Below are 19,425 nucleotides of genomic sequence, written 5' to 3'. Positions count from 1 at the left end.
ATCTTTCAGATTTTCTTACTCATAGCTATAAACTTTCCCACTAGAACTGCCTTCATAGTGTCCCAGAGGTTCTGTAATGTTGTATCACTATTCTCATTTGAGTCTAAGAATTTTTAAATTTCTTCTATTACCCATTCATCATTCAAAAGTGTATTGTTTAATCGCCATGTATTTAGATAATTTCTGTAGGGCTTTGGCATGTTGATTTCTAATTTCATTCCACTATGATTTGATAAGATGCAATGAATTATATGAATTTTTTATTTTCTGAGAATTGCTTTGTGGCCTAAATCATGGCCTGTTTTGGAGAAGGTTCCATGAGCTTCTGAGAACAAAGTATCTAATTGTTGTTGGATAAAATAGTCTATTAATATCTGTTAAGTTCATCTGATTTACAATATTTTACAGGTTCAAAGAGTATTTATCAAGTTTGTGTCTGGATGACCTACCTAACGGTGAGAGAGTTGTGTTGAAATTACCTAGTATTATGGTACTGGGGTCTATGTTAGGCTTTAGTTTGAGTAGTGTCTTCTTTTATGTATTAGTTGCACCAATGTTTTGGGCATAAATATTTATTATTGTTATATCTTCTTGTTGGAGTGTTCCTTTATCAGTATGAAGTGACCTTGTCTCTTCTGATTAATTTTGGTTTGAAGACAGCTTTGTCAGATATGAGAGCAACTGGTCCTGCTTGTTTGGGGGCTCCATTCTCATGGTATATAGATTTGCATCCTTTCATTTTCAGCCTGTGTCTGTCTTTGCCTGTAAAGTGCATCTCTTGCAAACAACATATAGTTGGGTCTTGTTTTCTAAGCCATTATAACAGCCTATGTCTTTTATTTATTTATTTTTATGTGGTGCTGAGAATTGAACCCAGTGCCACACACATGGCTAGGCAAGTGCTCCACCACTGAGCCACAACCCCAGTTTCTATGTCTTTTAATTGGAGAGTTGAGACCATTTATATTCAATATTATTAGAGAGATATTTATTGATTCCTGCCATTTTTATTTATCAATAATGTTAATTTGGTCCTGTTTCCCATCTGCTTAGATACTCTTAAAATTATATTTATTCATTTGTGTTTGTGAGCTCTTGGGTTTGTTGTTTCCTCTGTGTGAAGTATTTCTTTAAGTAAGTTCTTGCCAGTTCAGTAGTCATGCATTCTTTTATGACTTATCTTTCTGCTTATCTTGGAAGGTTTTTATTTCCTCTTCAATTTTGAAGGCTGGCTTTGCTGGATATACCAATCCTGTTTCACAGTTATTTTCTTTCAGGACTCGAACTCATCATTCCAAGCCCTCCTGTTTCTTAGAGTTTGGATCAGAAATTGGAAGTTATTCTGATTGGTTTTCCTTTAAATGTGACCTAATGTTTTTGTGTGTGAGGCCTTTAAAAGTCTATGTTAGGCATTTAATTATATGTGTTATGGAGAGGTTCTTTTATGATCTTGTTTGTTTGGGGTTCTGAATACATCCTGTATTTGGATGTCTGAATGTTCATCTCATTCTCAAGGTTTGGAAATTTTTCTGTTATTATTTCCCTGAATTATTTCCCAGCATCAGCTTAAGACTGATATTGGTTGAAATAAGTCTTAGCCTCCCTCCTCACCTGTACAAGGTAGGATGGAATGAGAAGTACTGTCTGTTGGAGTTTTGTCTGCACAGACCAGATAAATGCCCTCCCAGAGTATGGCTGCTGCAGAATCCTGTGATGGGAGTTCTGCTGCTGAGGCTTAGGTCTAATCAAGCCTCAGGGGCTTTGTTGAGTGATGTCTATTCTAGGGAGATAAGATCAACATACCCCTAAGACCTGGCAGTTGCTTATCTCTGATGGGAATCTGGATCTCAGGAGTCTCCCAATAACTCTACTCATGGGGCAGGGGAGCCAATCCTCCACACACTGTGCTGCCTATGAGCACAGCCTTCCCAGGCTCAGTCTCTGAGTGTATTCACACCTACCGGTTCAGATTCCCAACCCACTTCACCTGGTTATGTGTGCTGCCAGACTCAAAGGAAAAGCAAGTTGGACTCCCCTTTGCTTTTCTGACTTGAATCCTCCCAAGTACGATCTTCTCTGTGCCTGTTTCACTCATGTTCTGCTAGGAACATCCTAGGTCGCACAGTAGGTGTTTGCTGGGACAGCATGACAGTGTTTGCTATTATCTTCCAGGCGTGTCCCCTGTACCGAGCCCTCCTTTTTCTTTCCTATGGACTACTCCAGGGCAGTTTGTCCTATCATCCCATGAAGGAAATCCTATATGCCACATGGTTGCACCTTCGTAGTTACCTGTTTTGTCTCTTCACAGTAGTGGCCAGGCAGTAATGTTACTTCAATTACTTCAGATCTTTCCTCACTTCACTTCCTTTACTTCAACTTTACTGTTCTGGGTTTACTCTTTCCCATTACAAAACCAGTGCCTTAATCATGGTTGCATGCTGTTTTGTTGAAAATCTAGGTTAAGATTTTTTTTTTTATTGTAAACAAATGGGATACATGTTGTTTCTCTGTTAGGTTAAGATTTTGATTAAGTAAAGAAAGAGGATTAGAGACTCTAAAAGCATAAACAGCACACATATTCTAGAAGTGTAAATACATAATTTCCTAAAATCCAATTTGATCAGTGCTACTTTAAAGTATGTATGATTTTTATAAAATGTACTAGAACCCAAAGGAAAACTAACTAGCTCTGGAGAGTATGGATGAGGATGTCACAGCAAACTAGAGGTGTGTAGTAGTTTGCCAGGGCTGCCATAATAAAGTAATAAATTGAGCGGTTTAAATAACAAAATTTTATCGTTGCAGTTCTGGAAGGTGAGAAACCTGAGGTCAAGGTATCAGTCTGATAAATTCCTTCTGAAGGGTATGAAGAAAAAAATGGGCTCCATGCCCTTCCTGTGGAGGTGGGTCTGTTAAAACAGGTTGTGTTTAACAGGGATCCTTTAAAATTGGGGGATTTAAAGGAAAACCTAGTCATTGTCCCGACTGACTCCATTTTGTTCCTCTAACTTGTTCTCTTTCTCTGTCCCAGCTTCCCTCAGATAATCACCTTATACTGGGAACAGAAATTGAATAGAGATTGCACCCAAACCCTGGCACTAGAAGAATGAAATCAGGACCCTGCAGAACCAGGCTTGCTGAAAACCCTTAGCTTCCACTGTTGTCCTGTAGCTGTTCTCTGAATGGGAGAAAATTTTTCTGGACCAGCATCTTTCCTGGTCTGGTCAAACCAAGATAAACTCCTTTCCTGTTTCACTACCAACTGTTAGTAACTGTCTCTATTAATTGGACTCTTCAGGTAGCAGGTGGCTGGACCTGGTTTGGTCAAGAGTCAGGCCTCTGACCCAGGACACCAGTAGCCATTAAAGGTTTTGAGTGTCACAATGGGAAGCTGGTCCTTTATTTTGTAGTCAACTAGAAGCTAATGTTTGTTTAAAGCTATGTTTGTTATTTTTTTTCCTAAGTAGAGAAGCAATAGGTGTGTGTGATTGAAATGTCAGTTGGATTTCTCTACCACTTGAAAATCTAGCCTGACTTGAACTCCAAGCTCACCTCCTATCAGAATCCAGGGCTTTTCCTTTTCCAGAATCCAGGGCTTTTCCCCTTTTCCTCCTTGATAACTTTATGATTCTTTTCGTGCAGCATTGCTTCCTACTACATCAGCTCAGATGAGAAGCCCCATTTCTCCAGTTTCCATTTTAAAAAATCCACCTACCGATTCATGAATTGAAAAAATACTTTAAGATTTGAGAGGTTTTGGAGAGACTCGTAATTTTGTCATCTCTCTAACTTTATTCCTCCCTCATCTTCCTGGAGCTAGAAATTCATTCTCATTCCTCAGGCAGAACAGTTCTGCCCACCTTCAGCTCCTTTAGGCTCTCATATTCCATGCCAAGCACTAATTCAGGTATTTTTCCAAAAAGAATTCTCTTCTCATGACAAATTCTGAGAAAAAAGATTCTTTTATGACATATTTTTAAAAGAACCTAGAACAAATACCCAGAAAAAGTTTAAAATTTTTTTAACATTTGTTTTTTCCTGCAGTCTTCATTGTATTATACCACTGGGCTCTTTCCGTATTTTTTTTTTTTTTTGTATTCTGGTTTTTATACACTTTTTTGCATCCTACTATGAGAAATTCTCAATGTTGCCAAAATTCATTTGAAAATCTAATTGTCAGTGATTTCATATTTTGTCATATTGGCTGAATCAATTTGCTTAAACCTTGCTTTCTTTCTTTCACAGTCTGGGGAGTCAAACCCAGGGCCTTAGGTATGTTAGGCAAGAAGTAGAACAAATATTTTGATACATGAATCTTGATCTGCATTTTTAGTACATTGGGATAGGTATCCAGATAAGAAATAAGTGAATCAAAGGATAAGAACATCTTGAGGTTCAAGATGCTTATTACTAAGTTGCTTTTAGAAAAGTTTCTTCAGAAAGTGCCCTGATCAGATAGATAATTCTTTTTTTTTTTTAACAGATAATTTAAATCTAGGGAAAAGAGAATTTGAACTGAACTGTGGCAGTGGGTTTTGGGAGGAGGCAGATATAAACAAGAATAGGGGTTAGTGATTTTTCTAGATAGAATCAGAAGGACTTCATAAGGAAGACTTGCAGGGTTAGAAGTAGTGACAAACCAAGATGATGCTTTACCTTCCAATCTGCCTAACTGGGGTAATACTGATTTTTAAAAAAATATTTTTAGTTGTAGATGGACACAACACCTTTATTTTACTTATTTCTATGTGGTGCTGAGGATGGAACCCAGTGTCTCACACGTGCTCTACTACTGAGCCATAACCCCAGCCCAATACTTAAATCACCTTTAGTGGTTTTTAATACAAAAGAGAAGATGAGAAAATGTGCAGATGTGTAGGAGAAGATACTTGGATACTCAGATTATGTACCAGTTTTTAAAAGCTTTAGGTGGAATCTAATAGGCATGTGGAAATATGATAGATTAATGGTAATGAACATCTGCTGTTTTTTTCTGCCTGACATCTGGTGGGAGGATTTTTTTCAGAGGAGGCTCTTTGGGTGGCAATCTGGTTAGGAGTCTTAAAGTTGCATTTACTTACCAACACCTGTTTTTTATTTTTAATTAAACTGCAAGTATCTTTGATTTGGTAAATGAAGACAGGGGATAATAGAGCATTCAAATCAGCCCTGAGTAGCCACTGCTGGCATCTATTCCTCCTTATTGTGAGGTTACCACTCTAATTTTCTTTGTTGGATCACTCCCCCTCCCTCCCTGCCCATGACTTTGGTGCACCTGGTACTACTCTGTGGATCCAAGGATGGCACATAACTCAAGTCACCCAATCAGAGCCCAGAGGGCTGAAGTCTAGTAGTTTCCAGGGGAACACTGTGAAATAGCTGTTTTCCCAGGGATTGCTGAGGGATAGAATGTATAACTGGAGTTGGTGGCAGTTATTTTGCTTGTCTGGCAATGGAGTTAACCCAAAGTAGAGCTGAATGAATTTTGATGATTTGGTTCTGTTGGCACCACTTGAGTTCCAGGGCTCGAGCTCACTGATGCCAATTCTAGGACTTTTCAGTCTTATGAGATGTTTAGATTTATTTTTATCTAAATCACCTTTAGTGGTTTTGTCTTGTACAACCAAAGTCCTGACCAATACAGTACTGGATATCAGAAAAGGCTCATATTATCAAAGATACAAGTATTCAAGAAAAAACTTAAGAGGAATCATATTGTGACAACATGACATTTTGTTTTATATTTAACAGCTGATGAATGTGTATGGAACATCTCCTATAGTGTCTGGCACAGTACTTGACTCAAGGTATGGTGATAGAGTTGATTTATGGGCATATTATTAAAATACTATAATTCATGAATTTGCTGTATTACTTAACTAGAATTAATAGCATGAATTTTGGCTCTTATGTCTTATATAAATTGCCTTATGTTTCTTTTTATAGACCTAAGAATACCTACCACAGTGCCGGTACATAATCAGTATTCAGCAAATAATTTGTTATTTGCTTGAAATTTAGAAACTACTTAAAATATATGAAATTATAGAATACACCATACTAGGAATTCACAGTTAAAGAAATAGATGACCAGAGAGGATATTGTAGCTTTTATTTAAAATGTCTAACAGATGTCCACTTGTAGATCTGAGGAACATTTTGGGTCTTTACCCCACATCCTTATTTATATTATATTCTAAGGATATAGATGATGGCATCTCATCTAGCAGTAAAAAGCTTGATAGAGCTTTCTGATGTGACCTTAGTAAAAATGATTACACAAAGTTGTGAGCTGTTTTATTCATTACTGGCTCATTTTCTAGCTACCTTTGTGTCTCAGTCATCTCTTTTGGTCTGCAGTTGTCATTTGAGGATGGTTTAATTAAGAATGTTTTTACTTCACACTCTACCCTTGGGTCATTAAAAATTGTAATGGAAAATATGATAATAGGAAATAAATTACTTAAATCTGTTATTAATCTGAGTACTTAAATATGTATCATGGGATCCTTAAGATATTGTGCTGAAAACTCTGAAACAGAATAAAGTATTTTTTAACCCCATCTCATAAAAATTTCATGTAACCAGTAATTAATGTGTCACAAATTTATAGCAACAAAATATCTTTTCTAATTTTACTGCTTAAATTTAAATAGCCCACATCTTTTGCATGCTACTTGATCACAAGATTTAAACCATCCGATTATTACGACATATGACATGCCGCACAAGATGTCATTTGATCAAGAGATTGTTGGTGAGATCCCAAACAGCAATTTTTTAAGAAGTCCAGGCACCTTTGCTAGTTATTAGGAAACTGAACCTGATGTGTCAAATGTACGCTTAGGGAGTCATTTTATTCCTATCCAATCAAATATCACTAACCGACAGCCAGAAAAACCCAAGGTATCAGAGAAAAGCAAAAAGAATGAAGTTAGCACCGTGGTGTTAACTCCCATAGACCGCCCAGGCCGGTGCAAGAGCCGCGAGGGACCCGCAGGCGTTTCCTGCGCAAGGACGTCCAGCAACAGGAATCCGGGGTCGCCGACGGTTCGCCCAGGGCCTGAGAGGCGGGTGGGGACCGGCCCCTGGGGCTCCGGACGCCGGCCAGGCGGGAGAGTAACCCGCGGGGGCTCCAGCCTGGCTGCGGCCGGAGCAGCTCCGGGTCTTTCCAGGGCTCCGCACGGGGCGGGGCAAGCGCGACAGGGGCGGGGCGAGCGCGGGACCGCGCGCTCGTCGCTCAGCTCGCCTCGGGAGCGCGCGGCGCGGGCCCGCCGGCTGTGGCGACGAGGCCGCGGCTGAGCGCGAGTGCCGCAGGTGACCCGAGCGGCAAGCTGGTGCGCGGGCAGCGACTGAGGAGCCCAGGAGCTGCGGGTTGGAGGCGGGCCTTCGCTCCGCTCCTCTCTCGGCCTCGGCGCTGCGGGCTCAGCAGACGCGGCGAGCTGAGGCGGGCGGAGGGCCCGCGGCACCCACTTGACGGCCGGCGGCGCCCGCGGCCCTCAGCATGTTCCGCGAGGCGAGGGTTGACCTCCCGCCCGTGGGCTGAGGCGGCGGCGGCCACACCGGCGAGATGCACCTGCCGGGCGCAGCTTAGAGGACGCGGCAGGCGGGAAGTGCCGGCCGCCGGCGGGAGGGCGTTCTTCGCAGGGCCGCCGCCTCCCGCGGCCGCGGCGGGCCCGAGCCGGAGCGGCGGGGTGGGCGCCGCGACATGGCGGCCCGGAGCGCCCCGAGTTGCCACCTGCGGCTCGAGTGGGTGTACGGCTACCGGGGCCACCAGTGCCGCAACAACCTCTACTACACGGCGGCCAAGGAGATCGTGTACTTCGTGGCGGGGGTCGGCGTGGTGTACAGCCCGCGGGAGCACCGGCAGAAGTTCTACCGCGGCCACAGCGACGACATCATCAGGTGCGGGTGGGGGCCGCCGCCGTCGCGCCGCCGAGCGCGCGACTTTGCACCTGTCCGCTGCTGCGGGCGGCATCGCGGGGAGTGGGACCCGCAGCCTTCAGGTCCCGAGCCCACCCCGTGGGCGCTCTGCCTTTCCCCCGCTTCCTATGCCCGGGACCTTCTCGGGTCCCTGCAGTAAGGTCGGGTCCTAAGGCCCCCGGGGGTTCCGTTCGATGGCCTCGTGCACCGCCCCCCCCATCAAAATGATGAAAACTGCGGAAAGGTTATTTTGTTAGCACTTTGTGTTTTTTAAATCCCGGGAGAGAGTTAAACGAATTCCTCAGGAGCCGGGGGAGACATCCCAAGAGAACTCAGCAGAGCCCCGCAAGCTGCAGGCTGGTCGGCGAGTGCCCCGGGATGGCCCGCGGGAAGGCGCTCACCTCTGGGTCGTAATTACTAGTTCAGGTTTCCCCGCCTGCAATCCTGAGCAGACGCGAAGGAAACGCAGCCAAACCCCAGGCAGTCCCTTGGAGGGTAAAATGTGCGTACCCAAAGGCAGTTTGGGGGTAGGCAAAAACTGTTTGAAATAATTCCACTGATTTCCAGTTCTCTGGGTTCATCTTCATTAGTGTCCTCAGTAAGTTTACTTTCCTTTTTTTTAAGTTTATTTAAGTCACAGGTGTTGTGTGTGTACGTAACAGTTTTGTTCTTTCTTAAGCAGTGTCTTAAAGTTGGTCCCCGTGCTTGTTTACATTTCTTTAGTGAGCTGGATATTTTAAACGGAATTGTCAATTAATATCTCAATGGAACTTTGGTGGTGAAGTTAGGAACTTCAGCAATTACTCTAGATGATTGATTATTACCTCAAGTATAGCATATTTTGTCCTTTGTGGAGAATAATATATTGCCAACATTTTGAGAATGTGAATGCGCTGCTTCTGGGTTTTTAACAGATTCTGTGTTTGGGTTTGGTAGCTTAATTTTATTCCTTTATGTATGTTTCACAGGCTTTAAATCCGGTATCTTGGTTTGTTGTCTTGGAGGCAAAAAGCTGTGATACTAAAATTCCTTAAGTAAAGTTGTTCTGTGTATCTCTGTGTATCTGTAATGTGTAGGAGGGGAAAGGAGGCCTAGGACAAGATGGAATAAAGATAAAAACAAAAATTGAGATTGCAGAATAAGGACTAAAGCGTCTTGTTTTAAAATCTTTTTTTTAAAGACATCAAAGTGAAAATTTTCTAGATGTACTTATTGTATTGCTTTGGTAAGGAACCTGACAAGCCATTTTATTTTCCTCAAGTTAGGATTTTTGTTGTTGTGGTGGTGATCAGAGTTATAAAATTAAGGTAACTGTCCAAATTACTAATAAAGCAGAACTCATAGTAATTATTCATTATTATTAATTATTATTCACTGGAGAGGGGTGTTTACTCCAGTTTTTTTTTTTTTTTTCTTTTCCTGTGATCTTTTCAAGTCTCTCCTCCCCTTTTCCATTGTATTTGGTCTCCTGGAGCATCAGGCATAAAGCTTTACCTAGCTCAAGCAGCCTGGACTAAAGCCCTGCTCCAGATATTGTCCCTTAGTTTAAATTCAGTTAGTGGTCCAGGTGTGAAGGCTATTGTCTTTATTCTTCCAGCAGTAATTAGAGGCATTACTATATGTTACACTACTTGAATTTTTAGAATTGGTTTCTATAAACTGTAAGGAAGGTAATGCTTTTGCCTTCTTCTTGAATATTTCAAAATGACAAACATACTCTAATTTTTCCATAATTAAATATGTGCCTGTGATTTATGCAAATGACACATCATTAAATAATTTATAATAAGTGTCCTGAAAAGTTGCAATGAAGTTATAAAATCTGAGTCATTGCATATGGAAATTGGGGGCCCAAATTTAATACAGGACTAAGAATATAATTTAGAAATCAGTCAAAGGGCTCTGGAAATTTTATTTCAAATAGTTTTTGTTTGTGAACTAGATCAGGCAAATATTAAAACCTCTGAATTTTTTTCAGTTCAGTGTTTGTCTTACAAGAACCTATTCCAGTAATTTTCAATTATATAATAGCAGAAGATATAATATTCACAAATGTGATGCTTTATGGAAAACAAGGACTCTGTAATATTAGCATTAGTAAATTGCTATTATCATCGACTTTGTTTCCACATTTGCTTAAAACTTACTTAAAAGTTATTGGTCAAATGTGACCTAATTTGGATCTAAGATTATTTCAAAATGAGCAGGTCTTTGTCCTTAGGATTTGAAAATGTTGGTGCGGTATTGGTTGTAAAGATTGAATCATAATGACAGTATTTCATTTGTTTAGTGGTTCTCCTATAATCTTTCTGCCATCTAGGATTGCCAGTGATGGTGCCATGTGACTTCTCATCATTTTTTCTGCATTACTTGTAGTTGTCTTCTTTTTGCCATGTATCTGTATATACTGTACCTCTGCAGTCACTTATCCTTTACTGTTGTTTATTCCAGTAACTGGTTTATATATAGAATGGACTTCAGAATGCCAGGAATGACACAGGACTTTGAATTATTCTTTTTATTCTGTGTCTCAAGTTGTATTGATATAATTTTCTAGTTATGATGTGTTCACGAAATGTTTAAGACTGTTATAAAATACTAGACTAGTACTAGTTTTATCATAAAGATACACATCAAATAACCTGGACTATGTTTTGAAACTTTTGTCAGTTTTCTTCCAAACAAAGGATATGATAGCTTTTAAAATTTGTTTTCCTTGTTACTGCCCAATCAACATTATTTTTGCAAGTTTGTTCTTTTATAGTGGGTTTTATCAAAAGTTTTTAGATGATTTATACCAGTGAAGGCCATTGATGGAATGTAATGAACTTGGCTGATTATCAGAATAATTGGAAGACCTTTTTACAAAATTTCCAGCTTTTCTGTCAGATGCACTGTCAGAATTCTCTAGGGTGGAAACCTGGGAATCTGTTCTTTAAAAAGTACCTTACATGATTTTGGTTAGGAAACATACTGCCATCCTGTATTCTTAACATAAGCAGTTTGAGAAGTGAACATAAATCCTCTCCTCAAACCTGATACCAGCATTTTTGTAAGCATTAAGTAACATCCAGAGTAGTGATTCAGAGAGTATTAGACTGCATACAGATTTAATAAAATGCCCTATGTTTAAGTAACTAGAATTAGGTGAACTTTCACAGCTTTGTAATGATTTTGTTTGCTAAGACTTCCTTTTATGTGTCTGGTATCAAAACATTTATGCTTATTTATTTTTCAAATGCTACATAATTAAATGTATAAAATTAAGGGAAAGGTAGGAAATGTCTGAGTGTGTCAGCACACACCTGTAATGCTAGGGACTCGGGAGGCTGAGGCAGGAGGACTGCAAGTTCAAAGTCAGCCTCAGCAATTTAGTGAAGCCCTAAGCAACTTGGCAAGATCCTATATCAAAATGAAAAATAAAAAAGGGCTGGGGATGTCACTCAGTGGTTCAATCCCTGGTGCCAAAAGATAATAATAATAATAAAAGAAATTATCTAGAATAATAATCAAGTTTGTCATAAATATGTATTGACTGTATTGCTGTATTTTTATTGTTAGAAAAAAGCCAAGTTTTTAAATTCACATTTTAACTATTTTCCTTTATTGTTTTATAATTCTTACATGAAAATATGCAGATCATTAATAAGATAGAAGGTCTTTGGATATATATTATGGAAAACATATGAAATGAGCTTTTAGAAACTATTAAGAACTTACTGTTATTTCAAGTTTCTCACTTATCAAAGAAATATTTTTGAGCATCTGCTTTGTGCAAAGACCCCTGACATCATCTCAGAGTTTAAAAATTCAATGAAGTAAATTATCAGTTAGAATACTATATGTACTAGGGATATCTCTAGCATACTTGTGATATGTTATGTACGTGGGGACGTAACAGTTCTCAATGTTTTTTAGAGAATACAGAGTCTATATAAGGAAACAAGTAGAAATAGTCATCAAAAGAAATGAATGAAGGTATAGAATTCTGGGAAGAAGTAACATCATATGTAGGGGTCTTATGAGAATCTTAGAAAGGATTGTTAGCACTATCTTTAGTTCCTTTTACTCTTGGCTCTATTCTGTTTCACTGTCGCAGTTCTTGTCAAGATCAGGAATGACCTCCATATTGCCAAATCCAGTGCTCAATTATCAGTTGTCATCTTTTTTGATTTTTCATCATTTGACACAGTTGGTCACTCTCTCCTTTTTAAAACACTTTATTTTTCATTTAAAATTATAACCAACACATAAAATGCAAAAATTATACATATTTATGGGGTACCATGCACTGTTTTGATACATGTATACATTATTTACTATTTAAGTCATATTAAACATGGAAACATTCATTTCTTTGTGGTGAAAACATTCAAAATCCTTTCTTGTAGATTTATGAAACATACAGTACATTGTCATTATCTATAATCACCCTACTGTGCAGTACCATACCAGAACTTCTTGCTCCCATCTAACTATAACTTAGTACCCACTGATCAACCTTTTTCCATCCTCCCTCCCCTCTACTCTTCCTATCCTCTGGTAACCACTATTCTACTCTCAAGTTCTATGAATTCAACTTTTTTTTTATATTCCATGTATATTGCATTTCTGTGCCCAGTTTATTTCACTTAACATAATCATCTCCAGTTCTGTTCATGTTGTCAGAAATGATAGATTTCATGTGTTCATGGGTAAATAGTATTCCATTTCGTATATGTACCATATTTTTTTTATTTACCTTTAGGTTTCTCACTCATGAAAGACATTTAGATTGTTTCCTTGTCTTGGCTATTATGAATAGTGCTGCAATAAACACAGGAGTCTCTTTGACACACTGATTTCATTTCCTTTGGATATATACCCAGTAGTAGGGTTGCTGGATATATGGCATTAAAACACTTTCATAAGTGGCATCTGGAACACATCTATTTTTTTATTTACTTATTCTTACAGCAAGTAATTATTGAGTATTACTCTCTAGGGATTGTACTTAGCACTAGAACTATAGCAGTGAACCAGATAGGAAAAATTCTACATCTATGTGGGGGGTATATATGGAATTAACCAGGTAAATTTTATAAGTGTGCGTATGTATCTGTTTATGTATATATGTAAAGTTTGTCTTAAGAACCAAGGAGAGAGAAAAAAAAAAAAAACAGGAAAGTGAGATAAAGGCTGTTGAGAAGAGTTCAATTAGGCCGGCAAAAGAGGTCTCACTGCAAAGCTGAGACTTGAGTAGAGACTTGGAGGTGAGGAGGAAATGACACATTAGGCAAAGGGACTATCAAGTGCAAAAGCTAAGTTAAAGGCCTATATTTGAAGATCAGTAAGTGTGTCTGAGGTAGAGTGAAATTGGGGATCAGTAGTAAGGAATGAGGTTTGATGAAGTTATGGTGCTGGGGGCAGATTGTGTAGGCTATTTAGAGAATTTTGGCCTTCCCACCTGAGACCGGAAATTATTTGAACAATTAATTGAAATTAATGATGTAATTTGACTTATAATTTAACAAAGTCACTCTAGTTCCTATATTGAGAACAGACTGATGGGTGGAGAGGCAGGATAGAAGCAGGGAAACATCTTAATTCAGTCAAGAGATTTGGTGGTAGCCGTGAAAGTAATGAGAGGTCAGATTCTGGATATATTTTGAAGATAGAGGCAGTATTGTTTACTAATGGAGCAGATATAAATCGTGTGAGAAAAGAAAGGTCAATGATGATCACAGGATTTTTGGTCAGAACAAATGGAAGAATGAAGTTACTAGTCAATTGGAAATGACTGGCAAGAGTAAATTTTCTATTTTGGGGAGGGAAAAATCAGAAGCTTTATTTAAGAAGTGTTTGGCACTACCTAATAGAAAACGAAGTGGGACTGAAAATTAGGCAGATGGACAAACTTGTCTATAATTTAAGGAAGCAATCCAGGTTGGCTTGGTGTCAGTTTGGGTGTTATCAGCATGTAGAAATCATTTAAACCAATGAACCTGGATAAGGTCACTAAAGGAGCGAGTATTAGATTAAGAGAAAGAATCTTAAAAAAAAAAAAAAGGATGCTTTTGTTACTCCAACATTTAAATGTAGCGTTGAAGAACTTAAAAAAAAAAAAAATGTCCAAAGAAGAGATAGAAAAACCAGGGGGTGGCAGGGATGGGAACGTGGAAGGCAAGTGAAATATATTTCAGGAAGGAGTGACCAGCTGCATAAAGTAAGCTGAGGACCACTTCATCTTAGTGGAAGTGTAGCTGTTTTGCAGTTATAATCACGACTCCCCAGGAGTCTGTTATTTCCTGACAGGAGAAATGGGGGAGAAAAAAAGAACTCAAAATGAGTCATTATTAATACATAGAACTAGCATTTTTTTTTTAAAGATTTATTTCTGCAGCTCCTATTTTACTTGGTTATTAAGAAAAAAACGGCACTTGACTGGCAGACCTAGATTCTTGCTACTCAAAAGTGTGGTCTTCATACTAACAGTATTAGCATCACCTGGAAACTATTAGAAGTACAGATTCTCAGGTTTTACCCATACATACCAAATCAGAAACTAGGTGTGAATCAAGCAATTGGTTTTAATCACCTTCAGGTGCTGTTGATATAGTCTGAAGTTTGAGAACCACTTCTCTAAATTCTTGATCCTCAAACCTGGTTACATTTTAGAATCACTTGGACAGTTAAAAACAAAGCAAACAAAATAAAGCCACCTCTCAGTACTAGAAATTCTGGTTTAATTTGGTTAGAACAGGACCCAGTTGTAGTTTCTTTGTTGTTGTTGCCTTCAGTTTTTAATTTTTAAGCTTCCCAGATGATTCAAATATGTAGCTAAGGTTGAAAACTACGTAATAGTAATCCATGTTCAGTTGGTGAGCTAGGCATCGACCTGAGAAACAGGGCCTACCCAATTCATTCACTTTGTCTTACGTAATGTGGCTAATTTGCCAAGTCCTGGGACTCTGTTCAGTACCTTACCTCTCTCCCATGCTGACATCCATGTTTGTAGATTTATTACCAAAAAAAAAAAAAAAAAAAAATCCTTAGTATAGTATTCCATTGTTGGTTCTATTCAGTATCATCAGGGTTGAAAACATTAAAGGACATCTAGATATGCCACCTCACCAGTCCAGACAAAACTCATTTGCTGGAGACCTGGAAGGTCAAAATATGTACATGGTTGTTTGCATCCTGAATGGTATCAGGTGAGATATACTGTAACCCAGTGCCTCGGGTGATGATTTCAACAGACTTATGAATTAGTTGCAGTTGGTTTGGCTGAATGGTTTGGATTATGAAAAGCTTGAGGTTGTACATTAGTGAATTTCTCTCTTGGAGCCCGAATCTGTAGTCCTAAGTAGACCAGACATCTAATATATTAACATTTGATAGGACACGTGAATACCCATGAGAAGGGACAGATCCTCCCCACTCTATTGAAATTCTCAAGTGGATGTTTTTGAAATAGCACCCTGGGGTTGGGGGCCGAGTTCAGTGGTAGGATGTGTACTTAGTATGTTTTGAGGCCCTGGTTTCAATCCCTAGCATAAAAAAAAAAAAAACAAAACACAGAGGGAGGGAGGAAAAGAGGAAGAGAGAGAGAGAGAGAGAGAATGAATATGAATGAGAATGAATAATAATCCAGGGTTATGTGCATTCAAGGCAGATATTCTGGAATACTATATTTTGTAGCTTGTGACTATATTTGCTACTAACCAAGCATGAAGCAACTGACTGGCTTGCCTTTAGTCTAGGAAGTATCCTCCATTGTATCTTCAATAAGGATTAATATTCTAGCAAAGGGTTATTCCTAGCCAGTGTAAACAAGTTGCCTTGGCTACACTGGACTCTATTCTGATTATAGGATGGCATATGGCATTGCCATCTTGGCTAAAGACAGCAAGAGCTGGAATGAAAATCTTAATTATGGATCCTATTTCCAGTATCATACCCTATTGGCCAATATAAATTAAAAGTAAATTGTGTTATTAAAAGACCCAGTAAAATATAGTGCCCACTTTACAACAGTTGACATGCACATATACCTGAAGTAGTAAGCATTGGTAGAGAACGCTAAATATTTGTCTGGTGTTGACTTCTACGATGAGAGGATACATAAGAGACTGAAAGTGGACATTGTACAGTAGATCTAGATATTTGCGAGGCTATCAGGCAATGCATGATAAAACAAAATTTTTAATTTTTCCTCCTGGGATAGGCAACACATATTATGTTGGATTAGTAAGTAAAAGGTGGTGATTATGGAAGATATTAGCTGAGATTTCACTCCAAAAGTTACTTTATTCTTCACAACCATGGGGAGAATACCTGATTTTACTTTGATCCAGAGTCTGGATAATCTAGGGATAAAACAGAGATAGGTTGGATGTGAGGTGAGAATTCTGGATTGTTTTATTGCCAAAGTATGGATGATGTGAACCTCCAGATAGGGCGCAAGAAAGGGGTGCTTAGTCATGTGTATTGCAAATATGGAATGCATGGAAGAACAGGGAACATCTAAATGACATGAAAGACCCAGAAATAAACTGATGGCAAGAAAAGTGAATAATTTAGTCTTGTTTCTCACACCAGTTAGAAAACCTGTTACACAATTGCTGTCAATCTCTGAGTCGAGGAAATCCTGCTGCTCTCCCTGTTCCTAGGAATCACGTAACTACTTAACTTCTCACCCAAAGATGACATTCCTTCTCTATCTCAAATCCATTAGAATCTCTTTCCATCACTCAAAGAGGACTTACTTTCTTGGTCAAAATTTATAATACTAAGATGCAACTGCCTCTATTGTAGAAGGTTGTATTACATAATTCATTTCAATATATGGGTGGCAGGTGATGCCAGTTGCTACAGGCAGTTAATTTTGTTGATTTTACTCAGTATAATGTTGTTCATAGTATTATTTAATTTAGCCAAAGAGCATGATGTAACCTGGTCTGACCATTTCAGTGCCCATGTTTTTTTAAGAAGTAAGGTTCATCAGGGAGCAGGCATTATTACCAACCAAAAGTAGAAAGTGAAAGTGGAAAAGGCCATTCCAAGTCTTGCAGCATAGATTATAACTAACTAGAATTCAAAGACTGGTCATCATTACTTGGTTACAGTGTGATTTTGCTAATTATTAGTTAACTAATGGATAGTATGCTTAAAACATAAAAACCACACTGTGGCAGAAATTTTATGTGAAACCTGGACATACATTGAAAAAGGCAGTTTTTGCAGTCATATAGACTATGTAGAAATTTGAGATCTACATAATAGAGATTATGAGAGACTTGCTAGGTTCTTTACTAGAGGGTTATTTTAAATTGTTAATATGTTTTTATAGAAAATTGACAGGCATTAAAAAAGAAGGAAAATGTTTACCAAAAGTCATGTAATCTAGAGACATTTCTCTTGTGTTTTAGATTATTCCCTTTTAAGTGTTTTTTTTGGTTACATGTATTCATAAATAGTTGAGGTCACAGTATATATAAAATTTTGAATTCTGTACTTTTTACTTAACATTATATTAGAAACTTTCCTCAGTATTATGAAAATTCATATACATGTTTTGATTTTTCATTCTCTCAGCAGTACTGAGAGTTGAACCAACACCTTGCAAGTGTGAGGCAACCCATACTTGCTTTTAATGACTGTGTGAGAGTCCGTCCTGTGAGTGTAACATATTTATGGAACCATTTCTTAAATGTTGGACATTAGGGTGGTTTTCAAATTTTTGCTGTTAAAAAGATGATACATGAAAATAATTGCACATAAGGATTTTTCTTTATTGAGAATTTTTTTTGGAAAAATTCTTTGACATTATGAGCTTCTTGAAAATTCAGTTAATAATTTTGATTGAATACCTACTATATACCAGTCAGTCATTATTGTCAGTACTCAAGTTTTTTAAAAATATTTTTTAGTTGTCAGTGGATCTTTTTAAATTTATTTACGTATATGCAGTGTTGAGGATCAAACCCACAGCCTCACAAATGCCAGGTTAGCACTCTACCACCGAGCCACAACTCCAGCCCCAGGTCCTAAGGTTTTAATATCAACAAAAAATAGCAATGTCTCTGTCCTTTTGGAGTATAAATTCTAGTGGGAAAAGTAAGATAATAAGTGTATAATAAAAGTCTTAGGTAGCTGATAAATAAGGTAATGAATAGAATATGTTGGAATGACTAGCGGGAATTAGGGAATGCTTCTCTGAGCAAGATATATTTGACCTACAACATTATTGAGGCAGAGATTTGGGAGATCATTCTAGACAGAGTGTAATAAGCTTGGCCTTTTTAAGGAACAGAAAGACCAGTGTGACTGGAGTATAGTGAACACAAGGGAAAATGATAGAAGGTTTTTTTGTTTTTGTTTTTAAATAGAACCTCTTGCCTTCCTAGATACTTCCAGTTTTGTCCTAGATCAATAGGAAGCTGTTGGAGAGTTTTAACCAGGTGAATGATGAGGTCAAATTTATATTGTTCTCAAAGATCACTCTGGCTATGTTGCAATAATGAATGAAAGATGGTTGATCAGAAGTTTATTAAAGGACTTCTGATGTAAAATGAATGCTGGTCCAGGTTAGGATTGTGAGATAAGGGTGATAATAGATATAATAGGCAGGTAATAGGAAAAGAAGTGACAAGAATGTCTAGATTCTTGAGATGAGTGATTGAGTAGATGGTGATACCATTTACTAAGATGAGTAGGAGCGAATGGGGAGTGTAAGGAAGAAATCAAATACCTTTTTGAACTTACTAACTTTGAGTGATACATCCTTTTCTCTTGGTTAGAGATATATAGATTTGGAGGCTATCACTGTACATATGCATTGAAAACCATGGGATTGAATGAACTCACCTGGGAAAGAAAGGGAAGACAGCCAAGACAAAGCCCTCTGACACTGATAGTCAGAGGTTGGGTATAGGATGCAGGCCCTGAGAAAGAAGACAGGAGGAACTGATAGAATCAGGAAAGCCTAGACAGGAAAGTATTTCAAAAAAGTAGTGGTAAGTTGTGTCGAATACTAATGAAAAAATGGAGGAAAATAAGGATATGCAATTTACCATTAGATTTGGGAAGATTGCACATGCCCTTGAAAGAACCCAGTGAAGGATAAGGAGAAATTGTATTTGGAATATGTTGAGGCAATACAGGGAGTGAAAAAAAAATGAGACAATTTTTTTTCAGATGTTTTGCTACAAATGCAAAGCAGGGAAATGGGGTATTATAGGTGAGATTTCCAGGGAGTTCTGTTTAAAAATAGGTATATCTGAATGCTACTAGGAATGACTCAGTAATGAAGAAGCAATAATTCCAGAAAAGTTAATTATAAGTACTTGAAAGTAAGAGTAGTGGGATCCAGAACACAAGGGGCAAGTTCAAGGAATAGAACCATTTTTTCATTTTACAAGAGGAAAGTCAGAATTAGCCAATATAGTTATAGTTAGGATAGTGATAAGTATGAAGCATCTCCTTTGGTAAGTACAAGGCAGGCTTATCAGCTCCAAGGCA

At 38.4% G+C, this 19,425-nt stretch overlaps 1 protein-coding gene across 1 annotated transcript in view; it reads left to right on the top strand.

Moving 5' to 3' along the window:
- The first annotated feature begins 7,299 nt into the window (after window positions 1–7,299).
- The window catches only part of Eml5 (EMAP like 5), a 149,185-nt gene continuing 137,059 nt past the window's right edge, over window positions 7,300–19,425 (top strand). The window contains 1 exon segment of the mRNA XM_047538900.1: window positions 7,300–7,905. Within this exon segment, the coding sequence (XP_047394856.1) occupies window positions 7,709–7,905 (197 nt within the window). The 5' untranslated portion in view covers window positions 7,300–7,708.

This window comes from Sciurus carolinensis, chromosome 2 (assembly GCF_902686445.1).
Source record: "Sciurus carolinensis chromosome 2, mSciCar1.2, whole genome shotgun sequence".
NCBI classification, from domain to species: Eukaryota; Metazoa; Chordata; class Mammalia; order Rodentia; family Sciuridae; genus Sciurus; species Sciurus carolinensis.
The sequence above is the reverse complement of the archived record's forward strand: the minus strand, read 5'-3'. Positions and strand labels throughout refer to the sequence as shown.